At 33.6% G+C, this 27,896-nt stretch overlaps 1 protein-coding gene across 1 annotated transcript in view; it reads left to right on the top strand.

Moving 5' to 3' along the window:
• PTPRD (protein tyrosine phosphatase receptor type D) overlaps positions 1-27,896 on the top strand; it is a 2,806,204-nt gene that overhangs the window by 2,445,484 nt on the left and 332,824 nt on the right. Inside the window, 2 exon segments of the mRNA XM_074282898.1 lie at positions 11,695-11,840; positions 20,710-20,851. Of these exon segments, the coding sequence (XP_074138999.1) occupies positions 11,695-11,840; positions 20,710-20,851 (288 nt within the window).

Raw genomic sequence — 27,896 nt, 5'->3', positions numbered from 1 at the left:
GGCGGAATGAATGCTTATCTGGATAATCTGATGCTGTTCAGAAACTGGAACAGAAGGACCGGCCAGAGCTTAAATCATTTCAGGGAGGAAGTGGATAAGAGTATCTTTCTGCTGACGGTTATCTAAATTTGTAGCTTGTACATGCGGGTATATTCATGCATATACTTTCATGAGTGTTTTCCTCAGCACAGCACAAAAAGAAAAAAGTGATGTTTTTGTTTTTGTTTTTGTTTTCCTTTGGATGTAATATGCCTTCATGGCATTAGTAATATGGGTTGTTACCCATATTAATTTTTTAAAATTAAAAAAGCAAATGAAAATCATAGTATTGGATTATGTTTTCTCTCTAGGGGCCAATTTATTAAAGTTCGCTTTAGAGTTTATTTCCATCTACAAACTCAAGAATATTGTAGTAGTTTCTGTTCCTAATTTGGATAACAATGTTCTTGAGTTCTCTTTTTGCTGTACATGACAGTTCATGCCCCCTGGATGCTCATCTATTATTTCATTGTACTTATTTGAATATGATTCCACAGCCTAATATGAGATCTGTTATCATGCCTTTGATATTTTATACCCCAAATAGAACAGAAAGGAGAACGTTCATTTGGGAGGATGGTAATCCAGTGTTTGAGATGCTGAATTTGGCAGTGAATCCCTACAAGTTAAAGCTTAAAGTACCAGGTTAAGAGACTTTTTCCATTTCTATCTCTTCTCTATAGAGTGGGAAAATATATATATATGTATAAAGTTTTCCACATAAAGTTAAGGGACCTGATAACTGCACATGTTTGAGTCAGAATCTCAGTAAATATTCCAAGTTATTTCTTAATACATTTTTGGTTTTGAGATTTGAGATTTGGCATCCAAAATGCCATTAAAATTGCTTGTGGTTTTTAATATATACACACATATATATTTACATATAATAAATATGTATATATGACATATACATAAACATATATACATAATATATACATGTATATATCTATTAATTTATGAAATGTGCATGCTAAATGGTTCTCAGTAGGCTAGCTACTTTAAACATTTTTCTTTGTTTTGAAATATTGTCCTAATGATGCTACATGGCTGTGAATCTTGGAACGTTACCATCTTCAAAGAACCAAAGTAGTGAATGTCCCACAAGGCAATGGAGAAAGACATGGTGGGCACAAATAGGCTGAAGCAAATCTCCTGTTTTAGTTTACAAGATGCTGAAACAAGCTCAGTATATTTTCAGTGTTTCCTTGCAAGAAGTGCTTTAAAGAATTTCATCCAGGAAATTATGACAAGGAGAGATGAGGCTGGTTGTGTCATTTGAGAGGGAGATGAGAGATGCATGGGCAGCCCACATTTTGTACTGGTACTGGTACTGGTATTTGGTACTGGCCATTTGTAGCATGCCCTCCTGGCAGTTACAATTACTAGTCTGTCCTAAGCCCAACAGAGTACCTTTGACCACTGACCTTTGCAGTGTCAACTCTGTCTCGCTTTCTCTGAGGCCTTCAAAGGTCTCTGGCCATGATCTCTTGAACCTATAGTTTAATAACCGGTAGCACGCTCAAGAACATCCACGTGTAATCTTTTGTATTGTACATGTTAAACAGTCAGAACGAGATAGCACATTGGATATGAACTGTCCGGAGCACAAAGATTATGGGAGAATTGTAATTTGTACTGGTAAAAATACCTCATCAATGAGATAATTGAACCTTTGAAGAATTTGTGGCTTACATATCCATATCACTTTGCATCTTACAAAAGACACTCTTCACAATTGCCCCATGAGCTATAGTTAGTTAACACAGGTATTTTTAACCTTATTTTACTGAGGAAGAAATATGTGTTTCTCAGTGCAAGTGACATGAGCGTACAGCAAAACAAAACCAGACATATACTTTGGGGCAAGGCCCTCTGATTCCAATTTATTGTGAATCTGTTATTCTCATTGATTATTTTTATAAAAGGTTTTGTAATTTCCAAAGTATTTTCATAAGACAGACTAGCATAATGGAAAGATCCTAAATTTCTGGTCAGATATTTCAAGCAGTTTCCTTTTTTTTCCTCAATAATATTTTGTTTTTCCAAATACATGTAAAAATTGTTTCCACCTTCATTTTTATAAGACTTTGTCTTCCAAATTTTTCTGCTTCCTTTCTTCCTCCTCTCCCTCCCCAAGACAGCAAGCAATCTGATAGAGGTTAAATATGTGCTATCCTTTTAAACATATTTTACTGTTTGTCATGTTGTGCAAGAAAAATCAGACCAAAAAATGAGAAAGAAACACAAAAACAAACAAGCAAAAAGGTGAAAATGCTATGCTTCAATTCACATTGTCTCTATAGTCATTGGTATTTTCATTGATTGTCATTGGTATTTTCCCACTTAAGTCTAATGGAATTGCCTTAAATCGCTGCATTGTTGAGAAGAGCCAAGTCCATTACAGTTGATCATTACATAATCTAGTTTCTGTGTACAATGCTCTCCTGGTTCTGTTCATTTCATTCAGTATCAATTCACATAGGTCTTTCCAGGCTTTTCTGAAATCACCTCACTCATCATTTCTTGCCCTTAAAGAACTTGTATTTTAATATTGGAAGACAATATAAAAATAGAAACTAAAAAATGAGTGGAGAGCAGGTGACCAAGGCCTTTCTGGTTCAGCTACATGGCTGGAAAATGAAAAATGGAGCCACCTGGAAAAAATCAGGTTCTAATCCTTTCTAAAGGAAGTCTTTATTAAGAGGTTCATGCTCTACTCTCCAACTATCTAGTCAAATGGAAGAGTTTGAGAGGAAATTAAAAACATGCTGAGCATCAAAATCTGAGCCAGACAGCATGATGATGAAATTTTGCTTCTCCCGGATGGAGTGTCATAGCATCACTTCTCTGATGTCATGGTCCTATTTGAGAATGAAGGACAAACAACTACGTTTTCTTTACAGTCCAACTAAGCAAAACTGCTGACAGAAAGTAGAAAGTAAGCATGTCAATTTCACATTAAGTATCATAACTTTACATTGAAATAACATTTTTACCCTACTCTTTTTTTGTTTTCTTTGCCTTGCAGATTAAAAATAAATATGCACTGTCTTTTGATGCAGCTTATCCTTTGAAGCATTTTTAAATTCCAGTTTTCTAGCATTAACTACTCCTAAACTGTACTATAAAATAATAAACAGTAGCAAAGCTGACCTTGAAAATGAGAATTATGTATATTGGATATGTTACAATGAAATTTTGATCCAGAATTCATGAATAGGCTGTTCTTCAGCCCTAGAATCTGTTCCCATCTCTCAGTATTTCTAGTTTTCTTAATGCTTAAGAAAAGGAACTAGACAGAGATACGTATTTATTAAGCACATAGTGTGAGACAGACATTGTTAAGTTCTTTATTTAATCCTCATAGTTTTTATTTATTTAAGTTCATTATTTAATCCTCATAGTAATCCTGGGAGGTAGGTACAATTATGATTCACATTTTACAGTTGAGGAAATGGAAGCACCCATAGGTTAAAGTGACTTGCCAGAATCATCTGTATAGTAAGTGAGGCTAGATTCTAACTCAATGTTTCCTTACAGTCCCAGTACTTTCTCAGCTGCTCACCTATCTCCTTTTTTGCTCTCCTTAAATATTAGTGCTCCATTCTTCTCTTTCTCAAAATATGTTGTATACCCTTTAATCAACTAGATATTAATTATCTTCTTTGTATCAAGTACTAAGTACTGAAGATACAAATAAAAAAGCTCCTGTATTCTAAGAGTTTAGAACATATTCAGAGATAAGTAAATAGTACAGTATATAGAAAAAGTAAATACAAAAGTATGTGATAGAGATAGAGAGAGGGTAATATTGGGTTTAATGAGAATGACCACTTAAAGGAAATAGTATAAGGACTTAGAAGAACCTAAAAAGAAAGATAGATATTGTATTTCTCAAATTCTGTAGAAGAATCTTGAGGGCAAAGGCTTTCATGTTGTCTTCTGTATCCTGGTGCCTTGCCTATAAAAAGTACTTAATAAATGTGATTTGAATTGAGTCATATGAACTTTTCTCAAAATGGTATTCAGCTGAAAATATTCCTCTCTTTCATACGGATGGTATATCCCAAAGGCACTACTCATTGTTGTACTAAGATTTATGGTAATGAGCTTTAAACAGTGGTCTTACCATGATGCCTGCAGATTTCTTGCCAGCTTGGTTGGCACAACATCCATTTCTATAGAAACATTTGATAAATCTAAATAATCTGTGGGATTTTTTATCTAAAATAATTTACATATGATAAAATCCACCATATGCTCCATCTAACAGCAGCAACATTTTTGTTTTTTTCGTGATCCAGTGAACACATACATTTTTGCTATCACTACAAGTAAATTGTATAACTATTTTCTCCTCCAAAGGTTTTGTAGTCCTAAATACAAATATGGATTGTGGTTTACTGAAAAGATTTCTATGTTTGGAATTAGTAGACCTGAGTTTGAATCTTCCCTTTGTCTCTTATTGCTTTTGTGACCTACCTTCTCTCTGGTCCTCAATTTCCAGCTATATAAAATTGGGTTGGATGAAGTTTTAGACTAAGCAATCCCTAAGGTTACTGCCATCTATATATCCATTATTATAATCATGTTATATACAAATTTCTGAAAAATGGTAATTTTACTGTCTTTTCCAAATCCTCATAATACCTGTGCAATTGCTATAATTCAAGTTACGTTCAAACAAGGAGAGAAAAAAAAAACCCAAAGGATATTTCTTTAATTATATAAATACTATTAAGCTTACTCAACCTGGAAAATGCTTCCCACTATCCTACAGTACCTCAAGCATACCTATCCTGTTCATCATTATTAATATTTGTGTTTTTATTAAGCAGTATGAGTATTAGTATTTTTAAATTCACTTTGGAAAGGTGTTTTTTGTTTCTTCTTAACTATCCTCTCCCATTAAACTTACTTTCTTGTCCTTTTTGAAATAAGAAACCAATTAACTTTTCTGCATGATCCAATTTGCAGGTACATGGTAAGCACAGGTTAGAATTAAGGAGAAATGATTACTTATAATGATGATCAGCGTAACTGATGTGATAAATTATGATTAATGAGTAAATTAGCAGCAAAGGATGTAAATGAGTCAGCTTTAAAAGCCAGATCTACCAAAAGGATGTTGAAGGATCTGTAAGACTGCTTTTTGTCAAATACTGTGGCTGTGTTTAATAGCCTTTTGAGTATATTACCATTTAGAGGAAATATAAAATAGCCAATAAATCTTATGTCATTTGGCTGCATCTCCACTCTATGAGAGTGGGAAATTGTATGTAATACGTGGCTATTCATCTGTTTCTGCATAAGGACTTTCATCACTCTATTGAATGTAAACTGGTGCATAGTCTGTGTATTTTGAATGTATAAATAGCTAGCAAGAAAACCCCAGGGCTTGAAGTGAAAACTGAAGAGTGAATGACTAAATAGCACTCCTAGTTACATATTTTCATTAAGAATGCATGAGTCTGCCACAAGGAATAGGAAGAGCAAATTCATAGATTGTATCTAAGAATGAATTTGAACCATTTAAGTTCCCTTGCTGAAATTTCACATCTGTAAACACATAGAATCTGTGACTATCATAGACCCCAGTTGGATGGTGATTTCTATCAATAACTGAGAAAAAATTTATAGTCTGGTGGATTATTAGGTGATTATGTCCCATTCTTATCCGCAACTTGTGTCTCATCTGACTTCATCCTCTCATCTCATCTCTCTCTCTCTCTCTCTCTCTCTCTCTCTCTCTCTCTCTCTCTCTCTCTCTCTCTCTCTTTCTTTCTTTCTATAACCCTGGATTCTTAGAGATGTGCCACTGAAAAGGAGATTTTAGTAAACCCAGATAGCAAGCAAGAAGGGCTTCTTGTATGAATATCTTTATGTAATCTGTTTATGTTATCCAAAGAGTAGGCCATATTCAAAAATATATTCATAAGTTCAGAGAGATGCTTAGCACCCAAGGGAACTATTTGATAATGGATAATTTTTTTGTTTTTATGTCATAGCACCTAATGAAACAAGGCATAAATTCAACTCATATCAGCAAATATATTTTTAAGAGTTTACTATATGCCAAGCAGTTTACGAAACACTGGGCATTTGAAGAAAGGTCAAGATCGTCACTATGCTCATGGAGCTCACATTCCATTTGAGAGAACTATATACATACAATTATGTAATACAAAATATATACATTATAAATGGAAAGTATCTGAATACAGAAAAAGAACTAAGAAGACTGAATATAAATCAACATATGCTATGTTCACTTTTTTTTTCTGTTTCTTTTATCTCTCCCATGATTTTTCACTTTTGCTCTGATTTTTTTCTCCCAAAATGATTCATAAAGTAATGTGCATTAATTTTTTAATTAAATGGAAAGTAATCTCAGAAGAAAGATATCAGCATCAAGGATGGTGGGAGAAAGGAAAAGCATCTTGCAGAAGGTATCTTTAGAGACTAACCAGTGTAAATTTTTTTGTTTTATCAATGAGGATACTGAGAAATAGAAGGGCATAGTTATTTGCCTAGGGTTTCCCTCAAATAACTTGGAGTCATTCCATTTTACTTCTTGATCTGATGCCATATCCTGTATGAGACAAACAAAGCTTTTGCTTTATTGCTCTTCACTCTTCAGCATCAGGACTAGGACAAACTAATGTATTGTAGCATGGGTCATTCTATAGTCCACATGTAGACCATGGATAAGGTCTTTATTATAGGATTTGCCTATCAAGCTATTAAACATACTGGAGAGTTTAGTAGTGGAGAGAAGTCACATTTCCAATAGTATTATCTCACTTTAAATATGCTAAGAAATATGTGCAGAATTTAATATAGAACTCATGGAAATTTAAATCTAGTGCCTTTTCAAATAGATGAATGATAACAGATTGGCAGTCAGTTGTCACAAAAGACTGTAAAGGGTTGGGTGGAGCTCCTGAAGAAGATTTAAGGGAGGCCATTCACAGAAATTAGACAAAATGAAAAGATATGAGTCTCAGTTAACAACACTGAAAGAAGTAACCCACCTGTTAAGGTCATATACTCATTCATTCAAACATTGAAATGAGATAAGAGTTGCAAGGTATTGATTAGAAGGGAAACAGACTGTGGTTGAGAGATTGTTGGGAGACAAGTTTGGAGACTATTGACAGTCTAAGTTACATGTAAGATTATTCCAGGATTAAGCTATAGGGATTGTTCAAGAATTTTCACTTTGGAGAGGTAGCCTGTATATATGCATAAGAGCAGAATGCCTACAGTAAAACATTGTATTGGAAAGAACAACTGGACTGACTTGGAGTCTTAACTATCAGTTACTAGCTGTGTAACCTTATGTAAACTGTTCTTATCTAAAAAATCAGAATAAATAACACTGGCCCTACCTACTTCACAAATGGTTATGAGGACAGCACTTTATAAATTGTAAATCACTGTATAAGCATGTGATATGCTATGAGTGTTCACTACAGATTTCAATAATGCTTCTTGGAGAAAATACTGACTTCTAAGTGAACATTTGGCATATAGCCCTTTCATAAATTCAGAGATATTTATATATTCTCATGGGTATTAAAAATCCTAAAAGCGTCAATAACAGGGCACATAGTAGGCACATAATTAACATTTTTTTACCTTAGTTGAATTGGTGCAGATGTTCTTGTTCTCTCTCTCTCTGTCTCTTTCTGTCTCTCTCTTTCTCTCCTTCCCTCTCTGCTTTCCTCTCCCTCTCTCTCTCTCTCTCTCTCTCTCTCTCTCTCTCTCTCTCTCTCTCTCTCTCTCTCTGTCTCTGTCTCTGTCTCTGTCTCTGTCTCTGTCTCTGTCTCTCTCTCTCTCTCTCTCTCTCTCTCTCTCTCTCTCTCTCTCTGTCTCTCTCTCTCTCTCTCTCTCTCTGTCTCTCTGTCTCTCTCTCTCTCTTTCTGTGTGTGTGTGTGTGTGTGTGTGTGTGTGTGTGTGTGTGTGTGTCTCTGTCTCTCTCTCTGTCTTGTTCATTCTTGCTGGCTCTCGCTCTCCCCTCTACATGGGACTATGATTAAACCTTTCTCTTTGCAAATTTAAAGTATTTTCTTATGACAAATATCCCCTTTAAAAACAAATTGCACTATTTAAAGAAATGTTAATCAGCTAAAAGAAACAAAGCCAATTAGTTACAGACTGTTAGTTTTGTTCCCCACGCTCCATATTTCCTGATGTCCACAGATGCATCTTATTCATTAGAATTACATTAGACAAATGAAATGCTTGTTCTTTCTTTTCATCTTTGCATCCTATGATCTTTGGTATGATTTAGTTTTAAGACATACCAGTGGCCAGGATTGCACTTCAAAATGCTCCTGGTAATATGCCATACCTCTTTTCCCATGGTTGAATGATATTTATAGAATTAAAAGTCCTTACACATTGATCTCTAGGCTTGTTTAATAAAGTGCATGGTCTAGGTGTTTTGTTTTGTGTGTGTGTGTGTGTGTGTGTGTGTGTGTGTGTGTTTAAGCTCAACTCAGCAGTTTGGCAAGGAAGGTTATAAATACTTTACTGATCCTGAATCGACTCTGCCCTAACATTAGTATGAACTACGGCATTCCAATAATTGTATTTACCATTAGACAGCCCAAGAACTGAGGTGTAGTTTGACACCTCTCTTGTTCCCAAAAAAATCAGCTTCAAATGATATGGATATCTCATGGGACGCTTTAATGAAAATCCTTTAAACAGTGAATGTTTTTCTCCAAAAGTTATGGGTAGGATAACTTGCTCCAATGGCAAACAATCACATTTTGGAACTGCTTTAAGCTTTATGAAGTCCTTTCCTCACAGCTATGCTCTGAGGTGATTATCCACTGGTTATTTACTGGATACATACAGAGAATGTGAAGTCCTTGAAAACAGACAGCTTCATGTGACCCAGGAGTTCTGGAATTACAGCCATGCTTCTTCCTTGACTCATATGCATGTTTAGTCTCTCATCTTTCCATTTAGAAAATAGACTTTCAGGGCTTGAGAGTAATTTGACCTCTTCAGCAGTCTGCATTAGTTCAATACAACATCATACTCCTCGCTTGTCAGACCTGCTTTGAGAATAGATATATTTTGCAAAGCCTAGAGTTGGTAGCACAGGCTGATAACAAAGACAGTTAACTGTACTATGATAACAGAGGGGCACCTATTGGACTCCTGGGGTCTGAAAAATAGAAGCTCTTTCACTTTCTGCCCCTTGTGACATCTCTTCTCATATCATACTATGCTGTCCACTGATCATTTCATCATTTTGGTCAAGATTGAGGGTTTTGATCATTTAGCCCTGAGATTATTGTCTGATTCCCAAATAGATTTCTTTAGTGTTTATTGTTTCTCTGATTCTTGCCCTTTCTTTCCATCGCCAGGCTATTTCTGTTTCTTTTTTCCATAGTATTTCACAGAACATTTAGATCCAAAATATAGATAGCTTTTCATTTTCCAAGTTGAGATTGAAAAGAAAATCATCTATTGTATTTTTTGCCATCCTTTCCCTGTTTTTTCTCTAACCTTTCCCAGTGCCTAAAGTGGTAGACAGTAGATGGTGTGGTCAAGGTTGAGGCAATTTATGCCTAACAATTCTGGAATTTTTAACCCCTTTTCAAAGAGAAAAGAGATCATATATTGTTATTTATTCTAGTGGGTAAGAATAAAGAGGGAACTTTTTTCCTTTGGAAATTTCTTAATTTTGGTTTTGTTTGGGTTTTTTTTGCAAGGTATTTGGAATTAAGTTACTTACCCAGGTCACCCTGGGCAGTCAGGCTGCAATTGAACTCAGGTCCTCTGGGGCTGGTGCTCTATCCACTATGCCATCTAATTGCCCCTAACTTTTTTTTTAATGATTTAATGTTAAGGCTTCTGATGTATTGCATAGAGTGCTGGTCTTGTAGTCAAGAAGTTCTGGGTTCATAACTTTCTTTTGACAATGATTAGCTGTATAACTTGGTCTTTCTAAGTACTACCTCATTGAGGTTTTTATGAAGCTCAGATGAGAAAATAAATGTAAAACTTCAAAAAAGTAGAGTATAATAGAAAGTTAGCTATTATTTTCATTTACTTTTAAACTGATCTTTATTTTATTTATTTATTTGTTTGTGAAAAGCAATTGGGGCTGAGGGACTTGCCAGGGGTCACATAGTTAGTAAATAAATGTTAGGTGTCTGAGTGTAGATTTGATCCGGTCCTCCTGACTTCAGGGCCAGTACTCTATCCACTGTTTCATCTAGCTGCCTCTTAGATTTTACTTTTAGCAAATGTATATATAGTAAGTAGTTGGTTTGGACTTTTTTTCTTTGTATTAATTTGATATCTTCAGTATCCCATAAGTTATTTCTAATTATATTTTGCTTATCCTGACCCCAATTGATTCCAGGATCAAAACAAATGACCTCTAAGGTTCTATCCAAAATTCACATTGTGTGATTGTATTTTATTTTGTCTTTAACAGCAGATGCTTCTTCTAGGTCTTAAATTGATGATTTTATTTATGTTTCCTGGAAAGTAGTGATGATCCTGAAATCACTCAGAATGATTATCAAGTCATCTTAAAATAGTTTTATTAGGAATCATAGAAATTATTAGTCGATCTTTCCTATTTACTCTTATTCAATCATTGGCTTTGGTCATATACATAACAAAAATATTTACTTAGAAATTTTTTTAAATTAGATGCTAACAAAGACAATGGCTAAAAAGAAGAAAAAAGCTAATCAGTTGAAATAAATGAAAACAATGGCAAAGTTCTACATGCATGTATATATATATATATATACATATATACATACATATATATACATACATATATATATACATATATATACACATATACACATATGAGTGAATACACATATAACAGAATGATGGTAAATCTTTAGAAACTCAAGAGGATTTTTAAATGTAAAAGAATCCAATTTGAGCTCTTGTTTGATCATTTTTTGCACTTTTATATCTCTTTCCTTCTATTACCATATTACTTAAAAACAACTAAACAAACTAAAACTGCAATTACTATAATCCATAAACTTTATTGACCTTTTCTTCTTTAGTGATTGGAGATTATGTTTCAGGTAAAGGAGTTTGTCATATATAGAAAAAGGGCATTTCTACTACAGACTTGTTTCTGTTTCTGGTCAGACCTTCTAATTTGGCACTGTAATTTCTTGCGTCCTTAAAATTGTCTTGAATTTATTTGAAATGTCACTAATTTTAATAGCTCAGAAGTAGCAAGACTGCTTTCTGGCCATGCCCTGATAGCAGCATCAAAGCAAGGAGCTAGAATTTTATTCACTTTGATTGATGAGCTCATTTTGGTACAGAGGACAAATTGGATTTTTTTATAATGGTGATAAAAATTAATGTGTGATGTTGCTATTCGGATGTTATTGGATCTCTGCCTTAATACAGATTTCAGCAATAAAAGCACTAACACATATCTTGACCTGAAAGTTACCCCCTTACTCTTTGTAAACTACCCTCAAAGGTAACTTACTGCTTCCCAATTTTGTAGACTTTGTACTTTGTCCTTTGAAGGTTTGGGTTGATTTTTTTTTTTTTTTTTTTGAGGAGAGTAGGTGAGAATAGTAGAGATGATTGTGTCTAACTTCCATCTTATGGTTCTTTATGTTCTTGTTTCAGCACCTCCACGATTTACTCGAACTCCCGTTGACCAGACAGGGGTCTCTGGAGGAGTCGCTTCATTCATTTGCCAAGCAACAGGAGACCCAAGACCGAAAATTGTCTGGAACAAAAAGGGAAAAAAAGTCAGCAACCAGAGATTTGAGGTATTAGGTCCATTGTTCTGTTCCTCTGGGAAAAGGAAAGGAAAAAAAAGGTCTTTTAAAAATTGGATATGGTTTCTGCTTGTTCATTTTCTCCAAATGAAACAAGCCAGAGTTACCAAAGACCAAAAGACCTATGGGGAAATTGTCTTTAATTGTTTGACCGGTGTGTTGGAATGAGCAATGTGTCTAAGAATGGTAATATTCTGATAAAAAATTAGAGTATTGCCAATCAATAAATTGGATGAAGTAGTTCTATTAAACGTAATCTATAAATTATGATCATTTTAAACCACAATCAAGAAAAAGAATATAGACCTTTAATTATGCTAAGCAATGATCCCTAGCTCCCTATATCTCACCATATTTAATACCAACTCTCCCACTTGTTTTGAGAAGTCATTAACATTCCCTCTTTCTTTTTCTTTGTTTCCAATTGTTCTATAGATCAATAGTTTCCAATTTTTTTCCCCAACCTACTTTTTCTGAAATAAACATGTAATGTTTTTAGATGTTCTAAGAAAGATTTTCATGGTAATTCCAATGAAACATGTAAAGATATAGAATAATACTTAATAGAAAAAAATCACAAATCTGTAAAAGTCTTTAAAAATCCATAGAGGTAAGTAAGCAAGGATTTCATTCTCATTATTTAAGATTTTATCCATTTTTTTAGTGTTTATTTTTTACCTTCAGAATCATCCTACCTACAGCTTCTCTGAGGTGACTGTGGAATGAAGCTTGCAGTTTTGGCAAGGCCGCTAGTGTTCTCAGTCCATTTTAGAACCTGATTGCCTTATGGTGTTAGGTACTACTGTGAGGAAGATACTTCTCTATCTGACTGCTTAAAAAAAAATCCTTCCCATGAACTTAAGAGTATTTTCCAGTCACTATTTTTATGGATGATTTGGAAATTATTTTTTGGAAGACTCTATGCACGGTTCTTGCTTCTCAGCCTTATTTCTTATGATTCTCCTCTAGATGTTCTATCCTTCAGATAAACTAAAATGCTTTCTCTACTGAGCATGTGGTTTACCTCACCTATTGTATTTTTCCATCTTTGTCTACATTCTTCTTTACCTTGAAGGTTCTTCCTCCCCTCTTCACCCATTGAACTTCTGACCTTCCTCCTTTTAAAGTCTAAATCAAATGTTACCTACCCCATGAAGTTTTCCTGATGCCCACTTAGATCTCACATAATACTTCATTTTGTGCCTCTTTAATAAATCTCTCTCAAGTTTAGTTTATCATATTTATGTTGCATCATTTATTAAAATGCTAATCCCTTGAAGTTGAGAACTATGTCTTATGTTTTATCTCATCTAGAACTAAGCAAAGGACTATTTGTATAGTGGACACTCAGTAAATGTATAGTATTGACTTAGTTTTATCTAGTTCCTAGATAACTAGGACCTTTAAGTCCTCATTAGACCTTTAAGATTGTCTGAGTTAAATTCATTTGCTCTTTTTAAAACTGGGTTCTAACTTTTAGATGAAATTTTATTTCTTATCATAAACTATTATTTGGGCTATCTCCCCTTCTAGTAGTAATCTGTACTCAACAGCACTTAGAGCTTGTCATGGACACACATACACACACACACACACATATGTATGTGTGTGTATATATATATATAGTTCTTTCCATGGATTACAGCAGACTGAGACTATGTACACAATTGGGAGATATTATGGCTTTGGACAACTCATTTAAGATTTTTTGTGGATCTCAGTTTCTTCCTCTTTAAAATAAGAGGATGATATTTAAGATTCTCTCAATTCTAATATTCTAAAATCTCTAACTTTTGGTCTGATCAATTATTCTAGAGGTATACTCATTAAGAAATCTAAAATGATAGTTCAGTGAGTGCTCTTTCATGGCCTATTTGACCTACTTTCTAGGTTAGCTTTGATGACTCATCTTTCCAAATGAATGGTCTTTTTAAAAAATCCTGTCTTTGTAGATTTGTAGTAGAAAATTATATATATATATATATATATATATATATATATATATATATATATATATATAAACACATATATACATATATATAGTAATATAAGCATATCTGAAGAAAGGGAATACATCTAATACTAAGAAAAAGTCATATTAGAACTTGTTATTACTAAAAGAAAAAAATTCAAACAAGAAAATATTAATAACTACCAATCCATACCAGCCTTCTCTGTCATCTCTATAAAATTTATATGTGCTTAATCTATATACACACACATTGACAGTCTCTTTAGTGAAGGTATGACAAGGGAAGAATGAGGCTTTTGCAAATAATGATCTATAATGTAGTACTTTTCAGATATATAAATTATGAAAACACAGAAAATACAAAATCCTACTATTTACATAATTTTATTATATAAAAAAGCATTTGATTTAATAGAGCCAAAACATTCCTTCAAAGTCTCTCCAGCAAAATATAGCATATTTCAATGAAGTAACAGCCATTTGTTGAATACTTGCTTAAGTGCCATGTACTATGATTGGTAACTGGAATTTTACAAATGTAAAACTCTCCTTGTTCTCAATGACCTCATAGGCTATTAGATTTTAGAATCTTGCAAGATTCCTCAAAAGAAATAACAATGAGGACTACTTTGTTCACTATCTCTCTGACTGTTAGTATCAAGTAAGGAATAAAACCAGGAGATATATATTTATCAGAAGTATTTTTCATCATAATGGAAGATGGGTCTAAATGGAAGAAAACTACTCTTTAAATTATATAGTTCCCCAGATACCCCTGTTTGCCAATTACATTGCCCACAGCATTACAGAACCTATCTGTAAACTTCACAATCTCTTAAACTAGATAAATTGTATAAACCCAGCCTGATCTACAGGAAAATCTAGTAGATGAAGAATGATCATTGTCTTGAGAATGATATGCAGTTGGATTGACAGTCCATAGAGCTGGTCTAGCAATGTGTAAAAGTAGGACAGAAACCGAAAATGAACAATTATTTGGGTTGCCTTTGGGGAATTATGATCTTTTTAGCGACCCCAAGCTTTTCCTTAAAACAAAAATTCCTCTTTTTTAACATCAGTATTCTTCTGGTAAAGCTGTATGGTTATTGTTATAGAACACTATAGTGTAATGAATTAAATTAAGATTGCCAGTCTCTCAGAGGATATTGAAAAAACACACTGAGGTTATAAGTAGGTTGAGACTGGTGAAGAATTATGCTAGAAGTGTAAAAAATGTCATCAAATATAAATGATACCAAAAGGAAATGGGCTGAGCATGTAGAATGAACATGAGATAACTGTTTCACAGTCCATTTGCTCTGTTGGTATTGACACAGTGCAGAAAGACCTGGAAGAAGGCCTTGAGCAAATTGTATGGACAACTTCCTGACCTCATTCTTCTCACGGAGGATTTTAGTGAAGTTGGAGACAAGAGGCATCTTGGATGCCTTTGAGGCATTTGAGGAAGTGCTCATATGAGATCACAGATCCTTTGAATTACTGAAGTAGTCTTAATATACTCTTTTTGTCACTAGTAAAATAAGAGTAATCTTGTGACAGTCTTAACTGAAGAATTTCCATACTAGGAGAAATTTATGGTTAAAAATAGTTCTTTAACTGCCATTTTAAAAATTAATTATTCCTACATATTTCTACACAGAACTACACAGTTTCAATGTAGATACTAATAGTTTACTTCTTACATAATGGGAAATAGAAATCTCTGTTCTGATATACAAATAATAAATATTAAAATATCTTGACAGGATTTTCCAAATTACCTCTGACTGTTTTTCTAATGAAATGGAATTTCTATTAAAATTATCTAAAAATGTTTTCTACTTTTTGTGAAGACATAAAAGGGATATTTTGTTTCTTGTGTACATCCCTATGATTGTTGCATACATACCTGAATTTTATATATGTATAGGTATATGTATACACACACACACACACACAGATAGATATATATACAATATATATATATATATATATATTCTTTTTAAAGTATTCTCTAACATTGCTTGATAATGAACTTGGCTTTATTGTAGGAACTTTTGTGACAAAAATTAAATGATAGCAATATGAAAAATCTTTGACTAACTCTCAAAGTGAAAGTGTAACTTTCCCTCGGTGCATACTTCTATAATGAGAGTTACATAGACACCCCCAAAATAAATTAATTTTTGGAATTATCCCTGAATTACAATGCAGAATATATGCTTGAGGAATAATAAGAATTAAGATTTCATATATATATATGCATATATATATATGTGTGTGTGTTTATATACATATATGTATATATATGTGTGTGTGTTTATATACATATATGTATATACACATACACACACATATACAATATGTGGTATTTCCCCCCACCCCAGATATTCCATGCTGGATTTATCACATTATTTGGTAGCAAAATCATCAAAGTCCAAATATATGAAAAGAATTATAAAAAAAATTTTGTCTGTTCATAGTAAATTGATAAAAATTTTAAAACCTCATTACAAATGTTAAACACTTAAAGCAATAGCTTGCTTTGTGAGATATAGATTGGTTCTGTTTCATATAAAAATGAAACCACATATTGAGATATTCCTTTCCACCCTAAAGGGCATAATAGAGTCACACTAAATGTAGTACTTAATTAACGTTAGAAGCAAATAGAGACATTTGAAGAAACTGTGAACCTTTGGGCATCTTCCAGAACATGAAGGAGAAAGTAAGATGAAGTGGGCTTGTATGAAAAATAGCACTGAGGCCTTCTTTGACAAAGTCATTTCAGAAAAATGTATATATAGTTATTATAGCCGGAGAAAGTCAAGAAATTGAGCTGATTTCACTCACTATAAATTTCTTGTGCATGAATAACCTCAGCTGGGCTCTCATTGCTGCTCAGCAGTTCTCCTGTTCTAGTCTTACTGACTCTTTCTCTTTCTCCACAGCAGTTATTTCAAAACTTTTCTTTTCATGCAAACACCTAATCATAACTTTACTCCTTATAAGTAACCTCCCACTTCTCTGTGAAAATTGATGTGATGCCACATCTCAAAATTTCTTGACATCATCACTCATATTTTTCTGTCTGTTTCCTTATCTCAGAGGAAGACATGATCCTATAAATATTAAATTCTCTGCCTATGCTTTGCATTAATTACTATCTCTTGCTTCATCATGAAATTTATTCTAGCACTTATTCCTCTTTCATGTATCTGGCCTTTTTCTGTTTACTATTTTTTTTTCTTCAGTCTGCATTCTCAAAGTTTTCCAATCATTTAAAAAAGAAAAAAAAAATTCCTTTGGTCCTTCTAGTCTCTCCAGTTACTATGCTGTTTCTCTTTTCCCCTGCACTATAATTTCTTGAAAAAAAAACAAACAAACTATATATACACAATTTCTCAAATTTCTTTTTCTCCTTCTTTCCACAGTTCCCTTGAAAAATCACCTTCATTCCACTCCTAATCATAATACATCATTGAGCCTCTTTCTTTCTCGACCTGTTGTAGCATTTGATCCTGTTTATTTCTCTCAATAGGGAAACTGTGGTAACAGCAACAGTAACAACAAATCTCTTCTCTGTTAGCTTCAGAGATGCTTTCTTCATCTACCTCTCAAACTAGTCTGTTTCCTTGCTAAATTGGTTACTTATTCACCTAAAAGTAGCTGAACAGCTCTGGGCCTGAAGTCAGGAAAATGAATACAAAATGAACCTTAGGCACGAGCTGTGGTAACTAAGCAAATTTCTTAACCTCTATTTGCCAAGACTTTAAAATGGGAAGAGTAGTAGTAGCACTTACTTTACAGGATTGTTGATCTAGATCAAATGAGATCGCTTTTGTAAAGTGCTTAGCACCATGTCTGGCACATAATAGACACTTAATTTTTATCTTTTTCTCTCTTTCCTTATTCTCTGTCTGATGCTTTAAATTAGGTAACAGTTCCTCAGAGTGCTGTCCTGGGTGCTCTTCTTTTCCTCTACTGTTCTTTGATCATTCTATTCATTCTTTTAACTTAATTTCTTTCTCTATACCTATGAGTGCCAATCTATGTGATAAGTCTGGTCTTTTTTTTTTTTTCCTCCGTTCTTCTTCCTGTCCTTGCCTGCCGGATATCTTCACCAGCCTTTCAAACTCTGAGCTTTTTTCTTTGCCTCAAACCTTTCTTTTCTCCTATATATCCTGTTTCTGTTAGTGACAATAATATTCATTCAGTCCCCCGTGTATGAAATATTGGTATTATGTTCCTTCTTTTTTATTTTCATTGTCCTATTGAATATGTGTATTATTTCTTGCTTCTGTCTTCCCTTTACTTCCCACTTGTAGCACATTAATACAGGTCATCATTGCCACCTAGTTTCTTAACAAGCCCTCCCTCCTCTGAGGAGATTATGTCTCCCTATTTATACCTCACTTAATATTAATTAACAGAGGTATTGAACAAAGTTGATTTTGTTACTTCCTTAGAAGTCTTAAATTATTTTTAAATTTAGTAGGACATAAACTTCGTGAGAACAAAAATGCTATCAGATTTGTGTATGAATATGTATATATCTCAGTGGCTAACACAATACTTGACACATAGTAAGCATTTAGTTATTTATTGATTTGCGCCAGTATAAACTTTATTGAAGAGCCTATAAAGCAATGCTTTCCTCTACCAAATCAAATATTAATAGTATTTTTTTTAAAAAAAATAACAGATGATGAGATATTACACTCTTTTACCCTTATTATTCATCTTCCACAGAACTACTTGATTGATCTTGTTTTTAACTACTGAAACCAACCAGTTGTTAACTTTAGCTTATGAAGTAGAGTCTAAAATTCCTAACACGGTATTCAAGAGATCCTGTACTCTGACATCATCTTACCTGCCTAGAAGCATCCCACAATGTTTTCCTCTGCATACTCAGTACAGCAATAAGATTTATCCCAAAGTGAACTGGAATTCTTCATTATGGAGTGGATTTCTGCTCTTTGTAAGGCTTTAAGCAAAGCTCAGATGACTTATTATGTGATTCAATGTACACTAATAAGTAGTTACAATGTACATAACCACCTGGATTATGTGGTAAAAGAGATTCTTGGTTAGGTACAAATGTGACTTTGTTTCCCATTTTGAGCTTGCATTATTGTTTCTTTCTTTTTTTTTTTTTCCCCCTGAGGCTGGGGTTAAGTGACTTGCCCAGGGTCACACAGCTAGGAATTCTTAAGTGTCTGAGATCACATTTGAACTCAGGTCCTCCTGAATTCAAGACTGGTGCTCTATCTACTGTGCCACCTAGCTGCCCCTGCATTATTGTTTCTGAACTATTTATTATCTCTTATACATACTCTGTGCCTTCATCTTAATGACTTTATACTCATATTGATCCCTATGTTCATCTTTATCTCTTGAGTCTTTTACTATCCCTTAAAGCCAATTTAAATGGATCTATTTTCTTCCATGAAATCTCCCTGATACCTTCAATGAGTAGTGGCCTCTTTTACATTGTATCTTTCCTTCCTTATGCATTGATTCTGCATTTTGTTATATTATAATTATTTATATATCCCTTTATTGGGAAATAGTGGTCAGAGAAGCCTCTTATAATCAGGGAGACATAGGCCTAGATTCCATCTCCTTATCTTTCAGTGCCCTACCTGGTTCTTTAAATCTCTAAATTGCAGAAAAGATGCTATACTTCATAAGGAGTGAATGTTTCCTCATCTGGGAGTTGCCTAAAGCAGCAAAACTGCAGATCCAGTTCCCCCTTCCCTATTCCTCTAAAGACTGACTATAATGTCTCTATTTTATCTAAAGATATTGTACTTTCCCTGCAGTAGATGCTCAATATATGTCTGTTTCATTTTGAGTTGAATGTGGGTACTTCATAAATATATTTATGAACTTTCTTAAAATTTGTTTCTTTTTTGGATTATACTTGTTTTATACAAAACTGTTATTCAGTTAAAATACAATCTGGTCAACATCTCTGAAAACTGCATTCAGAATAAAACATAATTGTAAAAAAATGAAGGAGCAATAAAATCTCTTAATCATAAACATCGAATCTGTTGTTTTGTGATAGTGATGATTTTTTGTTGTTTGACAATCTCCTAACATGAATATTTAAAATAACAGTATTACAACTCTAGTACAACTAGAGTACATAAAGGTAGAAAGTTAAGGTTTCCTGGTAAAGACATTTATTTTTTTTCTTTTGAAATAACTCTCCATTTTCCAGGAAGAATGATCTCAAAAAAATACAAAGAATGCTAAGAGCTAGAATAAATACTGGAATGATTTACAGAAAAATTAACATAAGCCACCAGGCTTTAATGTTATGAAAGCTGTCCTGTTTACTGAATAAATGCTAGATTTATGTACCTACTCTTCATGGTTCTTCCATCTATACCTCTTAGCAGAAGATATTTTATGCCAGAAAAGCTATCTGTGATGATATGCATTAATTCTTCCCGTATTGTCCAATTATTGAATGGCTGCATTTTGGCACCTAGACAAGGCACAACATCAAAAAGGTATCCATCATTGTTTGAAGCATAAAATGCATTTTTCTAAATTAAAAGGGTTTGATATAACACATATAGATGTACAACAACCTACATTTATATTTTTGCGTCAGTGTGAAAATTCTGATGCCTTTATCAGAGCCCAGAAATGTATATGCTTGTACATTTTAGCTGTGCATTTTCTTACTTATAATCTGCTAAATAGTCAATTCACTGAATTATGCCAGATATTATGCTTAGCCATTTCATACTCAAAATTCAAATTAGTTTCACTCTTAGAAGAATACATAGCTCATTCTGCACACACAGGATTAGCTGAAAGGTAGGCATTTGTAACAACACCTATGACAGCTGTTGTTTCCTTCAATAGGTAATAGAGTTTGATGATGGATCCGGATCTGTTCTCAGAATTCAACCTTTACGAACTCCTCGGGATGAGGCAATCTATGAATGTGTTGCCTCCAATAGTGTTGGAGAAATAAGCGTATCTACCAGGCTCACTGTTTTACGTGGTAAGTGAGATTGTTCATTGATTACATCACAGTCAATGTTTGGTGTTATTTTCTCTTTTGCTCTTTCTTTGATGGGGTGCTTGGAAAAAAAGAACTCAGACAATGTGGCTAATTACATTACAAAAGGATCAAAATTGGACTCAAACTCACCAAGTCTTAGAGTTTAACCTCTCAGTCATTTATCCCTTTCCTATCTTTTGAGGTAAGGATTATTTCTAAGATTTCTGTCCTTAGTTATCTTCTCTTTTACGATTTTTTCATAATACCTATTTTTCAAATCTCAAGGAAGTTCAAATAAAGGAGAAAAGAAACACAAAAATAAGTTAATTCCTTAAATTCACCTTTTTTCCCCCCAGGAGAATTACGGTTGTGGGGAACAGTTAAGTTTGAGTGTAATTGCTCTTCTTGGGCAATTTTTTGATGTATTCAGTAAGCTTGTACAACACACATCACCATAGTGGATATTGTCTTTAACAAAAATTCAGTTGTTAAGTTTCTATGTTGCCTACAAATGTTTTTCTCTTTGCTGGTTGGTCATGCTAGCTACCTCTATCTCTTACTACAATTCTGGTGCTTCTATAATTAATTCAACATAGAATCCCATGTCATCATTACCTTATAGGATGTCCATTCTGGATTTATTTCAAGATGACTATGCTCTTAAATATATGGTAGTGACAAGGATATGTCCCAATCTCTAATTCAATCTTATGTCACAGAATAAGAACTTTGTTGTTTCTCACCTGGCCATGTGGTCTTGGGAAATTTGCCTGCTAATCCTTTCTCCATGATACACTGTAGCATCTTTTTTTTTTGACATTTACCAGCAGTCAAGACATCAGATTTAATGCGTTAAGATGAGTAAAATTGGAGAATGTGTATGAAAAATCTAATAATCAGAGCTGAACTTGTAAAGAATTGCATGGATATTTGATTTTTAAAGCTATTAGTTTTTCAATCTGATATTTTTTCCCTCTAAAGGATTCATTTACTTTTTGTTTTCATGAAATTAGCAAAATTTTATTTCCTGATCTTTGTGGTAACCAGAGATTTAGAAAGCAGTAACATCCTGCTCCTCTGCACGAGAAAAGCACCTCCTGTTGATATTGGCAAGGTCCTGGCTCTTGGGAAGAGAGCTGATACTAATAGCATGGGCCAGATTTACCTGGTAGATTGGAGAGGAAATGCATGCCATAAAATACTCAAGCAGCTTAGAAAATCAGATTATTTAATTCTACAGGCAAAATGCTCAAGAATATAAATGAACATTTTATTAACATGAAAAATGAAAAGACTAACCAACTGAATGCAGTTTTTCAAGTTCACTTTCTATATAGTACAGAAAATTATTTCTCCTTAAACTTTATATTATGAAATATGTGCAGTTTACTTATTTGGATATCCTTTGCAAAAATCATCCAACTGAATATAAGCTTCTTGAGAGCATGGCATTCATCCACCCATTGAAGAAACTTTAGAAGCATCCAACATTTCTAGACAACCACCCACCTTACTATTCACCCTCATTCCATAAAAAAGAACTTGGATTTGATGCTTTGTTGTTGTATTTTCAACATTTGGAACATAGTAGGTATTTAATAAATTGATATTGAATTGAATTAAAACTGAGATTGTGCTTAAATATTATGATTTTATTATTCTTATCTAAAGAAGGACTAAACACATTGACAGAATGTATTTCTACATTTAACTCTAAAAATATTTACTTTTTTGGTAATTAGTTGCTACCTCAGGGTTTTGAATGATCAATAAAACCTATATACAAATATGTAACATAGAAATAGTTATATAAATAAATCTTGATAAGAGTAGATGGTAAAATATGCCCTCCTCTCTTAAGGGACATTCTCTTCTTTTAAATTGGCAGTCAAAAAAGGGAGCACTAGGTTCATAATGTGGTATATATAGAAAGATGTTACTATTTTGTTCAGTCTTAATTACTTATCTTTATGCTAAGAAGAGTCTAGTTAGTAAGAAGGAACACATAAATCATTGCATTATTTTAAAAATTATATACATAATTTTTAAATGATGAACTATTTCAGGTATTGATCATGTTCTGAATATTCCTTATTGATGATTTGAAGACTCTTCTATGTGACTTCCTGTCCTTTATCTCTCTGAAAATTAGTGTCCATATCTGTAAAAAGAGTAATTGGATTAGATAATTAAACTTCTTCTATTATAATCCCTCTGAAAATACCTATTAAATACAAAGGAAAATTAAATAACAACTCATAACTTTTGTTCAAAACAGCTTGAGATTGGCAAGGCATGCAGGACAAGAAATTTATTTTCAAATTAACAAATTATAATAATTGATAATGTAGTCATTACATTTTTAAAAAGAGGATTGTGAATAAACATTTAGCAGCCTTTTGATACAGTGCTTACATATCTAGCATATCTAGCTGGTTTTTTTCCCTCTCACTTCAACTTTTTGGGGTAGTTGGCATAGTTATTTTCTCCCATTTTACAAATGAAGAAACTGAGATTCAGAGACATTAGTTGATTTTATTAGGTTCATATAGTGAATAGTTACAAAGCCAGGATTCATAAGATATTATACTGGCACATGTAGTAGACCTTTAAATGTAGTGTTATTACAAAATCCAAACGTTATCTCTCTTAGCATTCTTATATACCAAAAAGGTTTTAAACGATCTAGAAAAAGCAATCTAAATTGGGGGGAGAGAATACAAGTCAAAGAAACTTTTCCCAAAGTAACTGATTTTTATACAAGGAACCTAACACACAAATAAAAATAAAGTCTTATAGTGGGCAGATAACCTCTTGTTTGTTCTACATTCTCAAAGATGACTGTAACATTAGGAGGTAATGCCATATGCAAGTGAATTGGATTTAAATAAGGGAGGCCTGTGCAAAATCACCTGCCTCACTTTCCCCTCCAGAACCATCTAGGGCCAATGGCCAGATATAAATCAGAACATGAAAAACTTGAAATGTTATGAAATTGTTCATAAAATATTTTATTAAAAAGTGGGAAATATTCAGCCTATATTGTGACTTACATATTTGCAAATTTGTTTTATTAGATTAGAAATCCTTCTAATTTTACTTTAATTTCAGAATTTGGCAATAAGTAAATCTGAGAAAATGATAGAGTATATTCTCTCTATGGCAATCATTCTTCCATACGGTATCCAAAGTGATTTTCTTAAAACATGGGTCTGACCATATTATTCCCTAAACCTATTAAATTTCAGTGAATCCCAATTCATTCCTCCTGACCCCACTCCTTGCCCAGAATTATGTAGAAGATCCTTGGTTTGGCATTTGAAACTCTTCCCAACCTTGTCTTATCCTACCTTTCTAGCAGGTAGAATTCTCTGAATTCATAGTATTTCTTCCATATGGCATTCTATCTCCCATCTCCATGCATATGCTCTCATTGGCTATTCCCATTCCCTAGAATCCTCTCAATCCTCATCTCTAAAGTTTCTCTGTCTCTGTCTCTCTGCTCCCATTTTTCTCTCCTTTCTCCCTTCTTTTTTCTCTCTGTTCAGTCTCTCTTCTTTTCCTATCTTAAAAAAAATAATAACTCCTCCCTGCTATTGGAACTGTCTCAACTTGTGCAGCTTTCAGCCTCTATGTAATGTATTTGATCAATCCTCTGGGTAACCTTCAGACCTGGAATGTTTCCCTTCCTCAAATTCACTATTCTTTTCATTGTGCTATGGCTCCCTTCATTTTGTATGTACTGATTCTCTCAGCTATAGTCTTTCAGTAAGACTTTCTCCTATTATCAGTCAAAACAAAATTGCCCTGCTATGTCTGTGCATTTAATATTGACGGTTTACTATTTATGTACACTTATACCCAACTCGCAAATGCTCCATTTTTTACAGAGTGTATATAGCATAATTCTTTTGATGTTTGCATGCCAGGTATATGTTTTAGAAAATGTATTCATATTTATAATTAGAGAATTTCTTATGAACAATGTGGCACAGCATATGGATAACCATCCTTGGTTCAAGTCCCTGCTCAGATATATACTGATTGCATATTCTTAGATAAGAATGTTTACCTTTCTATGTCTCAGGCAACTAAGAATAGGCATTCTAAAGTATCTGCTAGATCATTTCCTCATTAGAATTTCCCCACATCAATGAAACCACAGGTTTGTCCAAAAAAAAAAAAAAAAAAAAAAGACTGGCAAAAGTATAGTGTATTTGTTATTGAATAAAGACACCTCAGAAAACTTCTCGTGATTGGCATACTAACCACTTGTATTGTGACCTTTAGAAAGTGACAGGTCCAAGGAAGAATAGCTGAGAAGAGAGCCATCTGTAGATGAAGATTAAAGCTCTTGGGGATGGTCTTAAAAATTGACTTTTTACTATTTTACTATTATCTTCAGGCAGAGGCCTCAAGATATTATTCAGGATGGAGAGGAGTACCTGCAACAGGTTGAGGAAGGAAGACTAGAGGAAAGGAGTAGAATTCTGTCTCTTGCGCTTCCCAAACTGGCACTTATATTTTAAATTAGAAGAACATAGCAGAATTCAGCTATTGGGCTGGTTTTGAATCTATTCAAATAAGAGGAGTAGAGAATCTGAAATCTGGACTTAGGGTAATACTCAGAAAATGACCTGTTTCAGGTTTAGATTATTTGTTAATGTGCATGGTAATATCCTGCAGCAAGATGTCTAATCAACCTGGAACTAAGAGATGGAGAATAGGGCCAAATACCACAGATATATACTATTCCAGGAAAGGGCTGCATGAGACCTAATTGATCTGTTCCCTCTACAGAGACATCTGCTGATTCTCTTCTCCTGATTCTCCCCTAATTTATTTATGATTAACCAACATATATTTATATTTCATAGAATAATATATTTAGAGTTGGAAAGGACCTCAAGTTTGACTTCCTTATTTTATAGATGATAAATTGAGAGATACAGAGAGATTTACTTTCTCAGTCACATTGCTAGTTTAATGTCTCAGTGCCCTATATTTATATATGTTTATGTTGTCTTCTTCCTTGAGAGAAAACATGGTTTCATTATTTTATGTCAAAGAGCAGTATGAAAATATTCCAAGAGGACAAGGAAAGAGAACAGCAGCCAGATAGATGTTCTTGGGCTACATATATTCTATACTAGAGTGACTCTTCTACTTTGTTAATTTTCTATTTGCCCATTTTGTTCACTCACTCTGGGTATCCTTATAAGAGAATGAATCTTGCATTTATGGAAAGATGTGTTACTATTATTTCATTTCTAATGACTCTTCTTTGAGCTAATTATATCAATGGGCAGATTAAAGATAAGAAAACATATTGGGGGTTCATGTGATAAGTGTTAGGAGTGTGAGCATATGGAGGAAATTTCATTTGAGCTATCTACTGTGTAAGGAACCCCACCATCGAATCAGGATGAGAAAGTTACCTAAAAGTAACTCAACATATACAATCTAAGATTAAATATGAGTATTTTAGTGAATGAAAATAACTACATCAAATACTTAAAAGATGGGAAGAAAATATTTTGTCAGAAGTTGAATGTTACTGAATGAGTAGAGACAGAAATTACTGGACAAAGGTGAGCAATTGAATGAGCTAAAGGAGACATTTCAGTGGGAAAGAGAGAGAAATGTTTGCATACATATGTTTCTTTCAAAAGTGTGCATCATTATAGCAGTTGGAAAAGAACTTCTACCATTTTTCATTGAGAATGCAGCCAACTATCAGTGCCATTGTGTAATACTCTGTGATCAGAATTAGCATGTTCATTACAGTCTCATTTTATTAATGCCTCTTTTTGAAGATGAACACTGTTGTCCCCGCTGTGAAAATGGTACTTTACAGTTTACGGTATAAAGTGGTCTCTGCTGGGGAGCTGGGCTAGGAACATTAAAGAACAAAGCACAGCTGCCTGACAGTCACACAAAAGGATTTTTATGAAAGACTGAGACAAAAAAAAAAAAAAAAAAAAAAGAGTGGCCAACATTGAGCAAGCTTGCCAGCATTTGGGGTACAGAGTAAAATGACTCAAACTGGCTTATAAAAATGGATGCGTACTTAAGTTAATATCAAATGAAAAAATAATTAATGCTTTCCTTTCCATTGAGGAAACATGTTTAAGCAAATGCAAGCTTTTAGTGCTTAAAATAATAATAATAATCACAGTTATCTTTACATATGGGAGCTCCAGTCTTGCAATTATTTGAACAACAAAAATTTGTCAAGTATGTTGTTCTAAAGTAGGGAATATTCAAACTGTAGATTAGCAACTACTTACCTCTTGAATATTATGCTCTAGAAGGCAGCAGGGTGGTGTAATAGATAGAGTGCCATATCTGGAGTCAGGAAGACTTGAATTCAAATGTGGCTTTAGATATTTGCTAGCTGTCCACAGCTTGGACAAGTCACTTAACTTTGCCTCAGCTTCCCCATCTGTAAAATGAGCTACAGAAGGAAATTAGAAGCCAATCTAGTATCTTTGCCAAGAAAATCACAAATGAGGTCATGAAGAGTTGGACTTCACTGATATGACTGGACAACATAAAGGAATAGTAAGACACCAAAACATAGCTCTCTTACACAATAGCACATGATAATATTTGTCGTTTAGAGTCTTTCATAATTTGGCCCTAATTTATAATCTCATCCTTTTTTATGCTCTTTCCTAATACTCTGTAATCCAACCAAACTTCGGTTCTCTGTTTCTCACTGCTGCATTTCACCTCTCATCTCCATACCTTTTGTACTAGTCTCTTCCTTTTCATAAGTCTTTTCACCTGTACTTCCCTTTCTTCAGCATGTAACTAAAGTACTATCTTCTACACACTTTTGTGAGTCTCCCAACATTTAGCATCCTTCCTCCCTAATTGTTTTATATTTAACAATTATATATTTACATTGTATTTCATGGGATCATAGATTTAGAACAGAATGCGACCTTAAACTCAATTTTATAGAGTATGACAATGAGAGGTACAGAGTAATTAAGTGACTTCCAGATAGCTTAATGTTTTAGGACTTCTAGATCCCAAG

The sequence above is a fragment of the Sminthopsis crassicaudata genome, chromosome 1 (genome assembly GCF_048593235.1).
Source record: "Sminthopsis crassicaudata isolate SCR6 chromosome 1, ASM4859323v1, whole genome shotgun sequence".
NCBI classification, from domain to species: domain Eukaryota; kingdom Metazoa; phylum Chordata; class Mammalia; order Dasyuromorphia; family Dasyuridae; genus Sminthopsis; species Sminthopsis crassicaudata.
Note: the sequence above shows the minus strand (reverse complement) of the source record. Positions and strands in the feature narration are given on the sequence as shown.